General features: G+C 39.6%; 1 protein-coding gene across 2 annotated transcripts in view; it reads left to right on the top strand.

Moving 5' to 3' along the window:
• Positions 1-9,754, top strand: part of tpp2 (tripeptidyl peptidase 2) — a 34,887-nt gene extending 25,133 nt beyond the window's left edge. For both annotated transcript variants that reach the window (XM_059552290.1, XM_059552289.1), the window contains 3 exons: positions 92-299; positions 379-498; positions 8,277-9,754. In XM_059552290.1, coding sequence (XP_059408273.1) covers positions 92-299; positions 379-498; positions 8,277-8,366 — 418 coding nt within the window. In that variant the 3' untranslated portion in view covers positions 8,367-9,754. The remainder of the gene's footprint in view (positions 1-91; positions 300-378; positions 499-8,276) is intronic.
• Positions 9,755-17,058: the final 7,304 nt, after the last annotated feature.

Genomic DNA, 17,058 nt, shown 5'->3' with positions numbered 1-17,058 from the left:
AGGTATAATTTATAGTTGAAGTCATAGTTCACACACGTGATTATGTGGCACATGACAGAATGCAGAATGAGCGTGTTTCTTGTTCTTGCAGTGACATGGAGAAGCAGAAGGTGTCTCTGCTAGATGCTCTCTGCAGGAAGGGCTGTGCTCTAGGGGATCAGCTGATGCAGCCAGCAGCACAAGAGGGCGCCAGCGCAGGTGAGGTGGGCAGCTCTGATGACGAGCCGCAGAGCGTGGCCAAAGCATTGACTGACACCTTCTGGGAGGTGCAGAAGTGGGCTGAGCTCACTGACTCTAAGGTACGGAGGTCAGGCATTTACATGTACATTAGTAATTTGATTACTATTGTTTTATTTGACATGATGATTTTCTCTGCAGGTTTTAACATTTTCCTACAAGCATGCGTTAGTAAACAAAATGTACGCAAGAGCCTTGAAGTACGCTACTAAGATTGTCGAGGAGAAACCCAGCAAAGACAACTGGAAGAACTGCATACAGGTAAGAATATCCCATGTTCCTTGCATCTGCAGGGATGAAAACTTGCGCTGAACTAATTTTTTTTTTCCTGAGTAAGCTCAGTCAGTTATGCTACAAGGGGAAGCGCCCATTGCTTCTATTCCCCCTAATCCACTCACAATTTAAAGAAAAGTTTTGTTTGTCTAAGAGAACCAAAGTATACAGTTTCAGGAATGATAAACGTGAGTGAATTATGTGAATGAATCTGATAAATTGTTCTGCAAGTCATTGCTTTGATTGACAGTGATAAGTGTAGCAAAGAACGGAACGAATGACAAGCTGATGTCAAAAACAGAGCTGTGCATTAAGTGATTCAGTCTAAAATCAGATCAACAACAGCAACAGGTCTGTTGGCTGAATATATTTAGCAGCTTCTATAGGTAAAGATAAAACTTAAAACACTCTTTTTGATGTCTTTTTAAAGGCAATGTTTTAAAAAATATATAGTTTTAAAATTAAATATTAATATATATATATATATATATATATATATATATATATATATATATATATATATATATATATATATATATATATATATATATATATATATATATATTTCATGCAATACTATTTAATGAATTATGTAATTTATTTAACAGTATAACTTCATACTTCAGTATAGTAAAAAAAAAGTACAAAAAGTACCTCTTTGTCACCTTTTTCATTCATGGTGAGTTTTCATTCCTGCATCTGCAAGTCTGCATTTATTTGACTGAAGCATTATTACAATTTAAAATAACTATTTTCTATGTGAATCCAGTGTAGAAAGTAATTTATTCCTGTGATCAAGATCAAGAATTTTCAGCATTGTTACTCCAGTCTTTAGTGTCACATGATCCTTCAGAAATCATTCTCATATGCTGATTAATTGTTTAAGAAACATTACTGATTATTATCAATGTTAATAGCCGTTGTTCTGCTTAAAATCTTTGTGGAAAGTGTGATATGTTTTATTTTTCAGGATTCTTTTAATATATAGTTCAAAAGAATATAATTTATTTTAAATATTTTGTAGATTAATTATAAATGTGTCAATCAAATTTATGATATACAAAGATGAAATTATGATATAAAAAAATCAATTATGACAAGCAGTGTTCCCTCTATTTTATTTCTTGCTGAGCTCTCTATTTCTCTATTGGGCAGACATTTTGGCTACCTGAGCAAAAACATTCTTTATACCAGAACAGTACAGCGCACACACAAAAACTAACTTTTAACTTTAATGGGCTATTTATGTTTGGTTTGATCCTTGTTGTAACTAAATGATTCACATTTTAGGTTACCCAAGAAAACATTTTTTTTGCAGTGCTGTTACCAAGAAATTGTATTTAAAAAAAAAAATCATTAAAAAAGTCTCACACAGAACAGTTAAACTCTTATATAATAATAATATATATATATTTTTTGTTTTTTTTGTTTCATAAACATTTACATTTAGTACTTTATCAGACGCGTTTATCCAAAGCAGTTTACAAATGAGGACAATAGAAGCAATCAAAACTAACAAAAGAAAATACAATTTAAAATTTAAACTAAATTAAATTTATACATTTAACAGACACTTTTATCCAAAGCGACTTACAGTGCATTCAGGCTATCAATTTTTACCTGTCATGTGTTCCTGGGGAATCGAACCCCCAACCTTGCGCTTCATAGCGCAATGGTCTACCAATTGAGCTACAGGAACACAAAAAAAGAACAGTATGTAAGTGCAAATGAAAAGTCTCGGTTATCCTAACACAGTACACTTAGCAAGGTATTTTATATATACTCACTAGCCACTTTATTAGGTACACCTTGCTAGTATCCATGATGCGAATCTCCCGTTTCACCACATTCCAAAAGATGCTCTATTGGATTGAGATCTGGTGACTGTGGAGGCCATTAAAGTTAAGTGAACTCATTGTCATGTTCAATTAACCAGTCTGAAATTATTTGAGCTTTGTGACATGGTGCATTATCCTGCTGGAAGTAGCCATTAGAAGATGGGTACACTGTAGTCATAAAGGGATGGACATGGTCAGCAGCAAACACTCTGGAAGGCTGTGGCGTTTAAACAACTCAATTGGTACTGAGGGGCCCAAAGTGTGATATTGCCCAAAGACAATATTCCCCACACCATTACACCACCAACACCAGCCTAAACCGTTGAGACAAGACAGGATGGACATTTGAACAGATTTGAACATTCCACATTCAAAGTCACATAAATCCCCTTTCTTCCCCATTCTGATGCTCTCAGCAAGTCATCTTCACCACATGTAGATGCCTAATTGCAGAGTTGCTGGCATGTGATTGGCAATTTGTGTTTCCAAGCAATTGAACAGGTGTACCTAATAAAGTGGCCTGTGTGTGTGTGTATGTAGAACCAGATAACTAACGTACACGCCCACTGCTGGAGCGTTTCTCGTTCTCGAGTCAAGAACCGGTTGCATCGGTTTTCGGATCACCAGTACACTGAAAGTACACCGAGAAGCGTTTCTGTCGGACGCGTCCGATTCGAGAACCGAGGAGCTGATGATACTGCGCATACGTCGATCTACAGCGATATCGTTGACTTGATTGCAAATAAATGCACAGACACTATTTTTGCATCATTTTTGCATTATTGACACTGTTTTCCTAATGAATGTTGTTCAGTTGCTTTGACGCAATGTATTTTGTTTAAAGCGCTATATAAATAAAGGTGACATTGACATACGTGATTCAGCGTGAAGCAGACTAACACCGAGCACATCTGAACCGAACTGATTCTTTTGGTGATTGATTCTGAACTGATTCTTTGCTAATGTTATGATCTCTGTCCACTGGAACGCTATCGCTTTTAATTTAAAACGGGTTATTTAAAACAATTACTTATCAAACAGATGGAATTAGAAATAAAGGCCTGCCTCTAATAAAACCTGCTTCAAATAAAAGCCTGTTACCTTCTGCAGTTCAGGTAAATAAAAGCCCCGGCTTTTATTTGAGAGGAATTACGGTATATATATATATATATATACACACACACACACACACACACACACACACACACACAGTCAGGGAGAAGAAGGGTTGGGAAATTGAAAATCGATTCTTAAAGTCAGGGATCGGATATTTGTTGTCAAATTAATTTCGATTCCTACTATCTTTGATAGCTAAACACGTTGCAAGAGAGGTGTCAACACCAACACGACAAAGCACTTTAATTTAATAGATCTTTAAGATCGCGAACACGATTCAAACACCTTGATTCTGTTTCTAAATTACAACGTTTCATCTGTTTCATTCCTCAACCTTGCGATTGCGATGTGTGCGATTACAAATTTGTAATCACTTGTTGGTTCATCTGTGCGGTGTTACAATCAAATCATTGTGATTTGAAAATTTTAATTTGCGTTCGCGCTACCATTGACCTAAACTGCTTCATAGTCTTTTCAGCCACAAACATTGTAATCACAAACATTCTAATCACACAAGTACTGGGGTAAAAGTTTATAGTTCAGATAAAGATTATACTGAACAAAATTATAAACACACTTTTTTTTTATGAGCAGAACTCAAAGATCTAAGACTTTTTCTATTAATATTGTTCACAAATCTGTCTAAATCTATGTTAGTGGGCACTTCTCCTTTGCAGAGATAATCCATCCACCTCACAGGTGTGACACATCAAGATGCAGATTAGACGGCATGATTATTGCACAGGTGAGCCTTAGGCTGGCTATAATAAAAGGACACTATAAATATGCAGTTTTATCACACAGCACAATGCCACAGATGTTGCAAGTTTTGAGGGAGCGTGCAATTGGCATGATGACTGCAGGAATGTCCATCAAAGCTGTTGCCCGTGAATTGAATGTTCATTTCTGTACCATAAGCCATAGAATCTGTACCATAGAATCCCGGTTTTCACTGTACAGGGCAGATGGCAAACCGCGTGTATGACGTTGTGTGGGTGAGCGGTTTGCTGATATCAATGTTGTGGATCGAGTGGCCCATGGTGGCAGTGGGTTATGGTATGGGCAGGTGTATGTTATGGACAATGAACAAAGGTGCATTTCATTGATGGCATTTTGAATGCACAGAGATACTGTGATGAGATCCTGAGGCCCACTGTTGTGCCATTCATCCACAACCATCACCTCATGTTGCAGCATGATAATTCACGGCCCCAAGTTGCAAGGATCTGTACACAATTCCTGGAAGCTGGAAAGATCCCCGTTCTTGCATGGCCAGCATACTCACTGGACATGTCACCTATTGAGCATGTTTGGGATGCTCTGGATCGCCGTATACGAGAGCGTGTTCCAGTTCCTGCCAATATCCAGCAAGTTCGCACAGCCATTGAAGAGGAGTGGACCAACATTCCACAGGGCACAATCAACAACCTGATCAACTCTATGCGAAGGAGACGTGTACACATATCCCAATGTACATCTCACACAACACATTTCCTAAAAACAGAAAAAAAACTCTTATACACCGCATAACCACACTGAATCAGACTTATTCATATAACCGATGTTACCACATCTCCCAGCTCCCTCCCACTGAAAATGGAATGACCTTTAACTACAGGAACACTAGGGATGGGTTATACCATTTCTTTTGTTTTTCGTACGATACAGATATAAAAAACGATACGACACTTCTAAATACGAACTTTTAAATTATAACATTTATTCAATTATTAAATTACTTAGAGTAAAATGGGTAATGATATCCACTTAACTTTATATTTGAAACACATCTTTCTTGCTACCAGCATTTCCACCAGTTCTGGGAACCACGGCTGTTTGGGCCATTTCGGTCCTACTAACAGAACAGATTAACTTTCCTCTCTGATTTTGCAAAGAACACGAGGCAGAAGTTTCATTGGAGGAAAAGCATACTTGCGTACTTTCGGCCAGCTGTGAGCTAGTCCATCCACTCCCAGAGAAGAGTGTGTCAGTGAATAAAACAGCGGGCAGTGAGTGTTCTCCACCGATGCGAAGAGATCCACCTCCGCCCTGCCAAATACACTCCACCTCCGGGGACATGTACTGCCCGAATGGAGGGGAGGTGTCAATCTGCCCACAGAAGAAGGTCTCTTGCCAGCCGTAGCGACGGCTGCGAGCTAATGCCCCCTTGGTGATTTATAGACACTCCCAATGTCATGCTGTCCGTCCTGATGAGAACGTGGAGAATGTCCAGGAGAAAGCATTCGAGCACTAGGTGTACAGCACAGAGCTTCAGACAGTTTACGTGCCACAACTTCTCAGTTTCTGACAACGTCCCGAAGGCATTTCAGCGGTGGAGAGTGCCCTAACTTTAAGACTGTGAGAGAGATCATCACTTTTTGTGAGCACTCCTTTGACAGACACGCTCACATATTGATTGAATTCAGCTCTACTCAAATAGGAGACATTCTGGCATTCCAGCATGCTCTTTTGCATATTCACAGTCAGCCCTAAGCTCTGAAGATGAGCGAGGAGTCTGAGCTTGTCGCTTAGCAGTGCGTTCTCTGATTTGGCTAAGACTAGCTAATTGTTGAGAGAGTTCAGTATTTGCATTCCGCTCTGCTTCAGAGGAGATAGAGAGCAGCATCCATGTATTTCGTAAACGTATGAGGGGCCAGGGATAAACCAAAAGGTAGGGCCGTGAATTGGTACACTATCCCCTCGAATGCAAATCTCAGGAAACAGCTGTGGCGAGGTGTTACCTGAATGTGAAAATAAGCATCCTTTAAATCCAAAGAGATAAACCAGTCTCTCGGTCTGATGTGTTGAGAGGTTTTGTCTCAGCGTAATAATTTTGAACAAATGCTTTGAAATCACGCGATTCAGCAGTCTCCTGTCCAAAATTGGGCGGAGTCTGCCGTCTCTCTTTGGTACCAGAAAATAAAGTCTTCTAGGGGCATTGTCTTTTTTTTTTCTGTTTTGCGAGGATTTTGTGTATTTCCTCTCGCAGAACTGAGGCATTCCACTCTGCTGAAACAGGGCGGCCTGCAGAAGAACTGAAGTGTGTAGCCATTTTTTTTTTATTGAGTTCATAACCCTCTTTGATACCCCTGGCAGTCCCTGACATGCTTCTGTGAACTGTGACAGTGGGCAGGGCAGACTGCACACCGTGAGGGATAACTCGCTGTTGGGGGGTGGGGAGGTTAATACCACACAAGTGTGAGAGTGAGTGAAGAGGGGAGTGAAAGTAGGATAATTGCTCTGATATTGAGGTGAGTTTTGTTTTTCAACTTTATTGCACTGCATAGTTGAACAGTCAAAACACAAACATGACAAGTGCTCTCGCTGCCCTCAACATGTAGTGGGTTTGGTGAACAACAACAGCGGTGCGAGCAGACTTTTTCAGTGGCTCATCTTTGGCTCTGGGTGCAGATGTCCTCCACCAAGAGACAGCATCCGGAACGCAGCTCTGATTAAAGTGCCAGTGGTCTGCCATCTCTGTCAGGGGTATTAATCGTCCAGACGGCTTCTGACCTGCTCGACAGGAGGCGCCCACTCCAAACCGAGCTCATCAGCTGCCTTGGAAGGGGCTGCAGAAGAAAAGTGCGGCAGGGATTTTTTGGCAAGTTCATCACCTTGAACTATATGGTCACATGGAACTTGAGAGTCCGGAGGCTCATATCTCTGCAGTGGGGGCAGTCCGACCCAGGCAGAAGACGCACGACTTGTGGCTCTCAGAGAGTTCAAATGGCTCTGCACAGGAGAGGTAATTGCGAGTCATCTTTGTTTCCGAAGCTCACCGGAACTCGTCAGGGGAAGAGAAGGGTGTGTCCACTGAATCGTGTAGATCACTGTGAGTAGTCTTGTTGATAGGCTTCTTGCTTCACGTAGAAGTTTGGCTGAAGAAAAAGATTTTGAATGGAAGACGAGCAAGCACTGCTTTATAGAGTGGGAGCCCTTCATATTTTGCGTGCTTAACGTATAAATATATTAAAAAAAATTATTCTCTACAATACAATAAAATACTGTGAAACACACTGTCTCTTGTTGTTATTGCTTCTAATGTATTATCATTACAAGTCAACAGAAACAAAGCAACACTTACAATACACAGAGGCACTGAGCGACGTTCACAAAGTTCTTGATATTCACAGACAACATAAGACAACACTTTAAAAACATTGCTTCCTTCCCCCCACAGCCACAAGACCGACAGATATTAAGCTGGCAATTTGGTGATGACGTCATAATCTCGATTATCTCACACACAAAATATAAGATAAATGGATGTTAGAATTTAAAAAAATAAATAATAATAGAATAATAATATAATTTAATATAGCTAATATTAAAAAATGAAGCAGTTATTGTTCGTGAATTCTCTTTTTGAGGTCAATATAATATTAAAAAAAAAACAACGTAAGAAGTGTGGCTGGTCAAGCACACAGCATCGAGGGAACACTCATGGCAAATTGAAATTGAGATACTATCATAATAGCGAGAAAAAGTAAAAAATTATATAAAAAGTTGGAGTTAATATTTAATCAAAATTATGAGAAAGTCATGATTATGACAAGTCGAAACAGTGATGTACCATGTCATTATAATTGTCATTCTAAATGTCGTCTTTCTAATGAGATCTCTAACTTTTTCACTGTAATTAAACCCTTTCTGCAGAATTACACAGCTTTTTTTTGGCTAAATTGATTCAGTAAATGTGGATAAAATGCATAGATTTAAATCAATGTTTTCAGTAAAATAAGATAATTAGAGTTATTGTGGTAATTATGTGATTGTCTGATATGCTGTGATTGTGTTGTCTGTCTCCTGCAGCTGATGCGTTCTCTGGGCTGGATGCACTGTGTCTCGTACACCGAGAACTGGCTGCCCATCATGTACCCGTCTGACTACACGCCCTTCTAATGTCCTTTCGTGTGACACACACACACAGACACACACACACACACACACACACACACACACACACACACACACACACACAGACAGTTGTTTTAATGCCTTCTGGAAACCATCAAGAACCAAGCACCTCACATCACATGGTCCTTCATGGACCCCATAATGCCTTCCTGTGTGGATCACAGCACTGAACAAACAGTTCTCATCCTACAGCTTGAATCTTTATCGGTGTATTTCACTTGGATTTTTCATCCTACTCAAATGACGCTTCAGTGTTCGTCTTCGCTTTAGGGAACTTGTATAAAACCTGCATTATGTTGTTTGGAATTTGATTACTGGGCATTTGCTTGGTGGACATTTTTCCCCTCAACAACAATAACGGTTTCGGTTAAACTTCAGATGAACTGCTGAATACAGATAATGTCAAGGCAATATGATGGACATCCAGTGGAGTTCTGTGGGTGAAACGTCCAGCTCTGTTTCACCATAGAATCAAAGGAAAAATATTTTTAATTTTTGTTTTGTGATTGACCCTTATATATGTCAAATGTATGCATGTTTTATAAAGACACAAGGGTCATGTTCATGGCTTTCAATATTGTGCCGTTCTGAAGAAAGTCATAGCTCGTTTGATTGAAAGTCATTCAAGTTTTTTTTTTATTCTGAGCCTGGACTCAAATGTATTTCTGAATTTGTTGTTTTGGTGTACAAGTGAAAAAGAGATTGTAACTTTCTTTTAGAGTTTAAATGTGTGCACTTCTCTTGTGTTCATTAAGGGTTTAGACATTGAAAGCGGGTCATCTCTATTTTCCTTTGTGAAGGGGGATGTTTGAAAGTAAGAAACAAAACCAGCAATTCATGCCACAATTTTTCACTAGTACACGGTGTAAAAGGAACCATTACTTCCAGAAGATACGTAATTTCACACTAACTCAGAGGGCTTTTGCATTGGCTTGGAAATGCATTTTTGGCATGATCTTCCCCCAGTTTCTTCAGTTTTCTATCATGTGTGTTTGTGTTGTTTGTTGATGTTCAGGGCTCAGGTGTCTTGAATGGCAGGTTCTTAAAAAATGGCCTTAAATATTCACAATCTTCAAACCCCATCCACCTCTGCATTTCTTCAGGAAATATCACATTATTCTGGATCAAAAACCCTTGAATATCTTCATATATATATATATTTATGGATGTCTTGTATTTATAAAGTATAAATGAATACTAGGTAATGCCAATATTTTAAAGTCATTTTATTTCACACATAGAATAGGTAGGTGTTATTTTATATCCATTACTCCTCGTGAGATATTTCAAAAGTAATAGCCGGTTATTTTGTTAAGTTAATGTGCTGAACAATGTATTTGATGAAGATTCTGAATAAAATTATCTGGAACTGACCATATTTTGCTCATTTTCATGACAAACAGGTTTTGAGTTATTCATGCCGAATGTGCTATTGATAGAATCACATTTTAAAACAGTTGTTAAAAATGTAAGTATTAAAAGTTTACTTTTTAGATTTACATGAGATTGGGTTTACTGATATGATCAACAATATTTGTAAGATCATTGTCATGTATGGCTAATTTATGTGTGGTTTAATGTAATATTACAATTTGCAGCAGCTACTACTGTCCTTCCCTAACTACTCATTCTTTTCCCAGATGCAACTTTTTTTTTAATGGTCCAATAATTATGCCTGTTTTAAAGCTACATTCACAAACCATGATCAAATTCCAATCTGAAATTGGAATTTAAGCATTTCCATCTATTTTAGCATCAGCATGGCTTCAAGTCGCTGCATGCCATCTACATTCTGAGGGAACTCAACTGTGCAGCTGACATGCTTTCACGGCAGCTCACTTTTCCTGGAGAATGGCAACACCATCCCCAGGTGGTTCAGCTGATCTGTTTGCTTCACACTAAAACTCCCACTGCCAGTTGTATTATTCCCTAACCTAAACCCCCTTTCAGGATGGACACACTCGCACACAGCTGGCCCTGGGGGCCTATGCAAGTATGTATTTTCCCCCATTGAACCTCCTCACACAAGACTGGCTGTGGCCCACTTGTGGTTGTGGTTTATACTATCACTCAAACCAGAGCTCCCTTTACCAGGCAAGCTTATGCCTTGAAGTCCAGACAGGACTTCAGAGGGTTCCCTTTGAGCCTCTGGAGTCAATTGAGCTTAAGATCCTGTCTCTTAAGACAGCACTCCTGACCACGTTCACTTTCATCAAGATGGTTGGGGATCTACAAGCATTTTAGTGCCAGCACACTCTCATGTTGTCCTGAGATCCCGGTCTGGATATGTGCCCAAGGCTCTCACCACTATCTTCTGTGACCAGGTGGTGAGCCTGCTAGCGCTGCCCCCAGAGGAGGCAGATCCAGCCTTGGTATTTCTGAGTCCCATAAGAGCCTTGCGCATGGTGGACTGTACCTGGATGTCAATCCCATTTTGTGACAATTTTTTCTGCCGGTGCAACTAATTTTTTTGAGCAGTCGCACTGGCACAACTTAGAAGCGCTCCCATTTCTGTTGCATTTGCGAAACATCAAACGGCAAAGGAAACAAAAGCGAAATTAAACCACACTACATTTCAGCTGTGCAGGACAGACCGTTTATCAGCTCGGACCATGACCATGAAGCTTTGCTCGGGAGCCAAAGTTGATTTAGCGACACTGTTACTGCACAGATTCAACAGTGTTGCAAGATCCAGTGAGAAGCGTTTAAAGGGTCACTCCACCTATTTGCATTAAGAGGTCCATTGTTAGAAAACCAGTCATACTATTGAATGGTTGTGCAACATTCTCTCATTTTCCCCTGAGACGAGAGAAATCCACTATTTACCTTTTTCACTTCCTCCTACAATGACGCAAAAATCGTCATTTGACGTCATTGTAGCAGGAAGTGTAAAAAGGGTGGATTTCTGTAAAGACTACAAGCACAAGTAGTCTGCCCATAGGGGATTGTACCTAATGCGCTAACAGACCTATCACACATCAGTGCCCGTGCGTTTGATTTCACCGGGAGAAACTTGGAGGAAAATACTGATTTTTCAGACGGATGCATTGGGGAGGATTTTGATTTAGACGAAGTTATGTTAGAAACGGATGTTCGTGGCTACCTTTATGAGCCACAGTACAGCGACGAGCAACTCATGAAAAGCGTCAAACTAACACAGTAAAACATGGTTGATTTACATCGATAATAGCAAACTTATATATAACTTTTAGCTAAGTGTCTAACGTTACATTATTACGTTACATACTAACTTTACTTACACATTTCTTGACAAGTGTAACGTTAGTTACTGAGGCAGACACATTAAAACAAGCGAGCAAAACATACAAGATATTTAGTTCGTAAACAGAAAAATCATAGGAGATGTGTTTCTTTACAGCAGACGACTATGTCAGTGTGTGTTCTCAGTAGCCACTAGCTGCTAATAGAGTCTAGTCAGAAATAACATTACCTCCAGGCAAATGCGTTTAGTGCTGCTAGAGCTGGTGGTTCCTGACGTTCCTGGCTTTTCGTCGTCGTCGTCTGGCAAGGAAAATACTGAAGGAATTGCGTTTTTCAAAAGCGCGGGTCTCTTCAATCCTAGGGGGTTAGGCGCATAATCTTCGGGCTTGAAATGTAAACTGCACACCGTCTGATTTTTTAGTGCTTCAAGTGTTGTGTCCTCACCGAACTTAGGGTTATTGATAACGTTAGCCCGTAGCCACTTTTTGCACAAGTCCGTATCTTTCGGGAATCTGTGAATACTTTTCCTTGTTCTTGAACAACATCCCGGTACTATGCAAGTGCACACCATTTTGTCACAAAAACATTACTTGCTCTAAAAAGTTATTTTCTGCCTTTTATAGGCCCAGAAGGACCAAAATAAAATAAAAAATGATACTATTCTACTACATATATGACCCACTTTCAATACACATTCATGTCTCCACGGGTGGAATGACCCTTTAAATCAGGGCTATTCAATTGGCGGCCCGCGTGCCACATGCGGCCCGCCAATCATCTCCATGCGGCCCGACGGCACCAACCTCCCTCCTCCTCTTTTTGCTCCGATTGACCTGAGAAACGTTTTACGTGTGAATATTTCAGCAGTTATTATATGTGTCCCGAATTTATGTCGACTGAACCAGCGATAGGCTACCAATCCTTCGTGAATGAATCATTCTTTTGGTTCGATTCTTTCTAAACGCGCTTGCATAACGGTCTAAAACTATTCGGATTCATTCGGACCGCTCCGTAACTGAATCATCTGAAGCGGTTTCTCGTTCAGTACAGTTACAACAAATAGCGATGTTTTCAGTTGTTTCACTAGTTGTTTAAACACGGCCCAGCGCGGAGTTGCGTTTACTCCCGGTCCCGGACACACTAATATTAAACAGCGTTGCGACAACCAGTGGAAGCGTTTCAGTTCGACAGAAACATTTCTGTTACAAACCACAAATCACTCGATGATTTAATTAGTATTAAATCGGATGAAACAGCCTCAACATTCCCAACAAGACTGATGAGGAAAGCAGGAGAAACATTGTGGCATGACCGAAATTAGAAGACTTTAAATCCCCTAATCACCCTTACAAACATTTACCACATTTACTGTAGTAATTTACCATGGTTGGGCAGAAATGTGCAATATTTATATTGAATACTATGTAGTAATAAATAAATATAGTAAATATATACTATAATATTATTTAGTTTAATAGTAAATATAGTGATTTATATTGCATTAGTTTTATTAGGTGGGTAGAGGAATATATATTTAATGCTTGTTATGAAATTATGTCAGTTTCTTTGTAAAGGTGCGTATAGTTTTTAACTTGTGTTTAGGCATTTTTTATACAGTGGGAGCCTGTGGTTAACAAGTCTCACTGTCAGAATATTTTCATTTAGGCATAACAATTATAAATAAAATAATTATTATTTCTCACCAACAGCTATAAGTTTGTATAAATAATTTATTTGTTCCAAGGAAAATAGTTGTACACAGCTGTAAATTATCAAGTTTTTATTTATTATGGTTTTATATATTTGCATACTGTTGGGTACCACATTTCCAAGTAAATACCACACTTCTTTAGGGTTACTTTAGCTTATTTATTGAAACTGTTATGTTTCAATAAATAAGATAAACCCCCAAACCAACCCACCGGCCCACCTCAACTTTTCGATTTGATAATGCGGCCCTCGAATGAAACTAATTGAATAGCCCTGCTTTAAATTGTTCACACAATGATAAGGTTGCTGCGAGATTTACTGAGAAGCATTCAAATTCTGCACAGAAATCTCTGTTATAAATAGCATTGACATACATCAGGAAACCAGAAGTGGTAACGCTAACTGTAGTCTTGTGTAGCCAATTTATAGCAGCTTTCATTGGCCAAGGTCTGCCTATGAGGCCATTTGACCAGCATGTCCAGACCGTTGTGTAAACTCTCGGGCATATGTTAAAGATTCTATGCTGCAAACTTTAAATATTTCACATACATTTGAAAATCCAGCGTTTAGTTGATCCTGATTAGCGCTGGTCGTCACCGTTGTAAACTGTAGAACTGTTGACAGGTGAAATCCTGTCAACCAATTCAACCAATCCGATAACGACTTTGACATTCCAGAAGTGTTTCCATTTTTGTGTCCCATATGCATCAGATATTTAGACAACGGTTCATGGGCGTGACGTATGAGACTGAGACTACGCTAACTTTAACCATGTTGTTGTGGTAGAAATAGTTGAATGCATCCAATACATCGTTCCATCGTACATCCGTACAGCAGCAGATGAGCACTTATCAGTCATTCATTTCTACTTTTCCTCTATATTTTGAAATTATAAAGTCACTGTTATAAAATATCAAATCATCAAGAGATCAGTTTTTTTTTCTCCAAAATTTTACACTTTCTTGACTAAGAAGTAAGAAAAGTCAACTTTTCTTCAATTTTCTACTAAATCACACATAATCACTGAAGTTGGTAAGTTCCATATGCTAGAACAATACATTTAATAAGAGTGGAATATATAAATAGTCTGTTAGTAGTAGCTCCACCCCTACTCCCAGGTAGATTCCATATGTAGTACTGCCCCTCTGGGGTCAGTCCATATTAGTATCTCCTCATATTACCTCCCTACTGGTAGGGTATGGTCTCTGTAGTGGCCTTATTCCTTGGACTTAGGCATCTGAAGCAAGTCTGTTTATAGAAGTTGAAATTGTTCTGTTAAATAATTTCTGTGGTCGGAGCAGTAGCATGGCCTTCTCCGGCAGTGATGTACTCACCATTGGCCCTTCTCTGCACCAAGGTCAGTGAATTTACTCTGGGGCATTGGAAAGGTTATAAATTATGCATTTGCATTTGCGTTGGCATTTGCCTTGACGTTATTTGACGTTATGTCCCCTAGCCAAAAAAACGGAACCACTAACTGAGTGTGGGGAAACGTTCAATGCTCCTCAGCATAAACCTGAATGAGTGGATGCATGTGATCATCTTATATACATGGCTCACATACAAAATCCACTCGCCAATTCTCATTGGCATTTTCTCTTAAATCTGATTGGGGCTGATTGAGGTGATTGGGGCTCCAAAGTAAGACCCCAAATGTCGTAATGACATAACGTCTCTGTTTCCTCCATCAGGGAACGAGGGTTACCTATATAACAGAGACGTTCAGCTGCTAATCCACAAATTTTTATGGGAAACAACTAAATTTTTTGAGAGGAAACTGTATTTCTTTTGCAACTTATAATGATAAATCAAAAGTAAAATAAAAAAGCACCTTGAGGACCAGATCGAAATAATGGAGACGTATTTAAAATAAACTTTTACAGAACAGAAGAGTATGATTTTGGAAAGTGTAAGATCTGACTGCAAGGCACTTTTACTAAAAATTATTTTTTGCTTCATCGCAGCTCAATTACTATTTTAACGGAGAAAGACCCAACTAAATTGCTGACTTTAATGCTGAAAAATAGTGGAGCTTTGTCCTCAATAACAGCCATTATGGATAGTATTGGCGACCTTCATACTGCCCCGGATGAGGTAAATGCTATATTTAAGGACTTTAATGAGCAGCTTTACAGTTCTGAAGTGGGTTTGGATGAACAACAGAGAATTTAATTAATATCAAAATCAAATCTCTTTCACCTAAGTGACGAAACATAATTTTTCTTGAATTAAAAGAGGCTTTAAAATCAGTGAATAAGGGTAAGGCCCCTGGCCTGAATGGTCAGAGACGATTTATTAAGGGATGCTGTGCCATGGATAATGTTCGACGTCTTCTGAATATAATAGAAACACCCAATCTGACTTAGGATCAAGGACCTGTTCTCTCACTAGACGCAGAGAAAGATTGTGTCGAGTGGATGTATCTTTGGTCAGTTTTGAATTGTTTTGGCTTTAGTCTCCGCTTTTTACATATGATATGAACTCTCTATAGCAATGCTTTTGCACAGTTGTTGACAGGAATGGGATGCTCAAGTGTTTTTCTGCTGGGCAGAGGTACAAGACAGTGAGCAACAAACAAACAACCCTGATGGCTTTTTCTGAATATCCTGTGACTACCATCACACCACCATCATACCAATACCGAAGAAGTCACCTGTGTCCTGCTCATAGGACGATGCCATTTCCTCCACCCTCCACCTGGCTCTTATCCACTTAGAAAACAAAGACTCTTGTGTTAGAATGCTGTTCATCAGCTTCAGTTCAGCATTAACAGAATAATCCCACAACAGCTTATCAACAATCTAAACCTGCCGGGCCTAAATACCTCCCTCTGTAATTGGATCCTGGACTTTCTAACCAGAAGACCACAGGTAGTCCGTGTCAGCCACAACACCTCAAGCACTACCACACTGAGCACAGGTGCTCCACAAGGCTGTGTGTTCAGCCCACTGCTCTTTACGCTGCTGACCCACAACTGCACTGCCAAGTTCAGCTCCAACCACATCCTCAAGTTTGCAGATGACACAACTGTGATAGCTCTCATCAGAAACTATGAGGACCAGAAAGTAAGTGGCACAACTGGTTGAAAGGTGTAGTGCAAACTTGCTTAAAAGTCTCTGTCCCATCCTCACCACATTCTATAGGGGAACCACTGAGAGTATGCTGATCAGCTGCATCACTGGCTGGTATGGGAACTGCAGTGCTGCTGACCGCAAGACCCTACAGCAGACAGTGAACACAGCAGCAAAGATCATCGGTGCCCCTCTCCCCTCCATTCTGGACATTTTGCTTTCGCCATCAGGAAGATGGTACTGGAGCATCAGAGCCCACTCTACAGGACTGCTCAACAGCTTTTTCCCCCAGGCTGAGAGCCCTCAATTCCAATTACCTCAACCCCCTCTGAAACCTCATCCATAATCCTAGCTCCTGAAACCAGGAACCTCTCTTCCCCCATCCCACCACACCACATGAATACTGTTGAAAACCTCAAGAACACTGTGCAATTCTGAGTGTGCTACACACAGGTGAGTGGGCTGGACAAACCACCTGTAGAAAAACACACTCTTTCCTCTCAAATAATAATTGCTCTTAACATCTAGTGTTGTATGTTTATTTATGTAGCGCCGTGGTTCTGCAAGATACAACATTTCGTTCCACTGTATGTCCACACGTTGCGGAATCTAAATAAAGCTGAACTTGAACTTGAGATAACTTGTTACTGTTATTTATTTATTTACTTGTTCAT

Source organism: Carassius carassius, chromosome 6, assembly GCF_963082965.1.
Source record: "Carassius carassius chromosome 6, fCarCar2.1, whole genome shotgun sequence".
In the NCBI taxonomy this organism is placed as follows: domain Eukaryota; kingdom Metazoa; phylum Chordata; class Actinopteri; order Cypriniformes; family Cyprinidae; genus Carassius; species Carassius carassius.
This window is presented reverse-complemented; position numbering and strand designations above follow the sequence as displayed.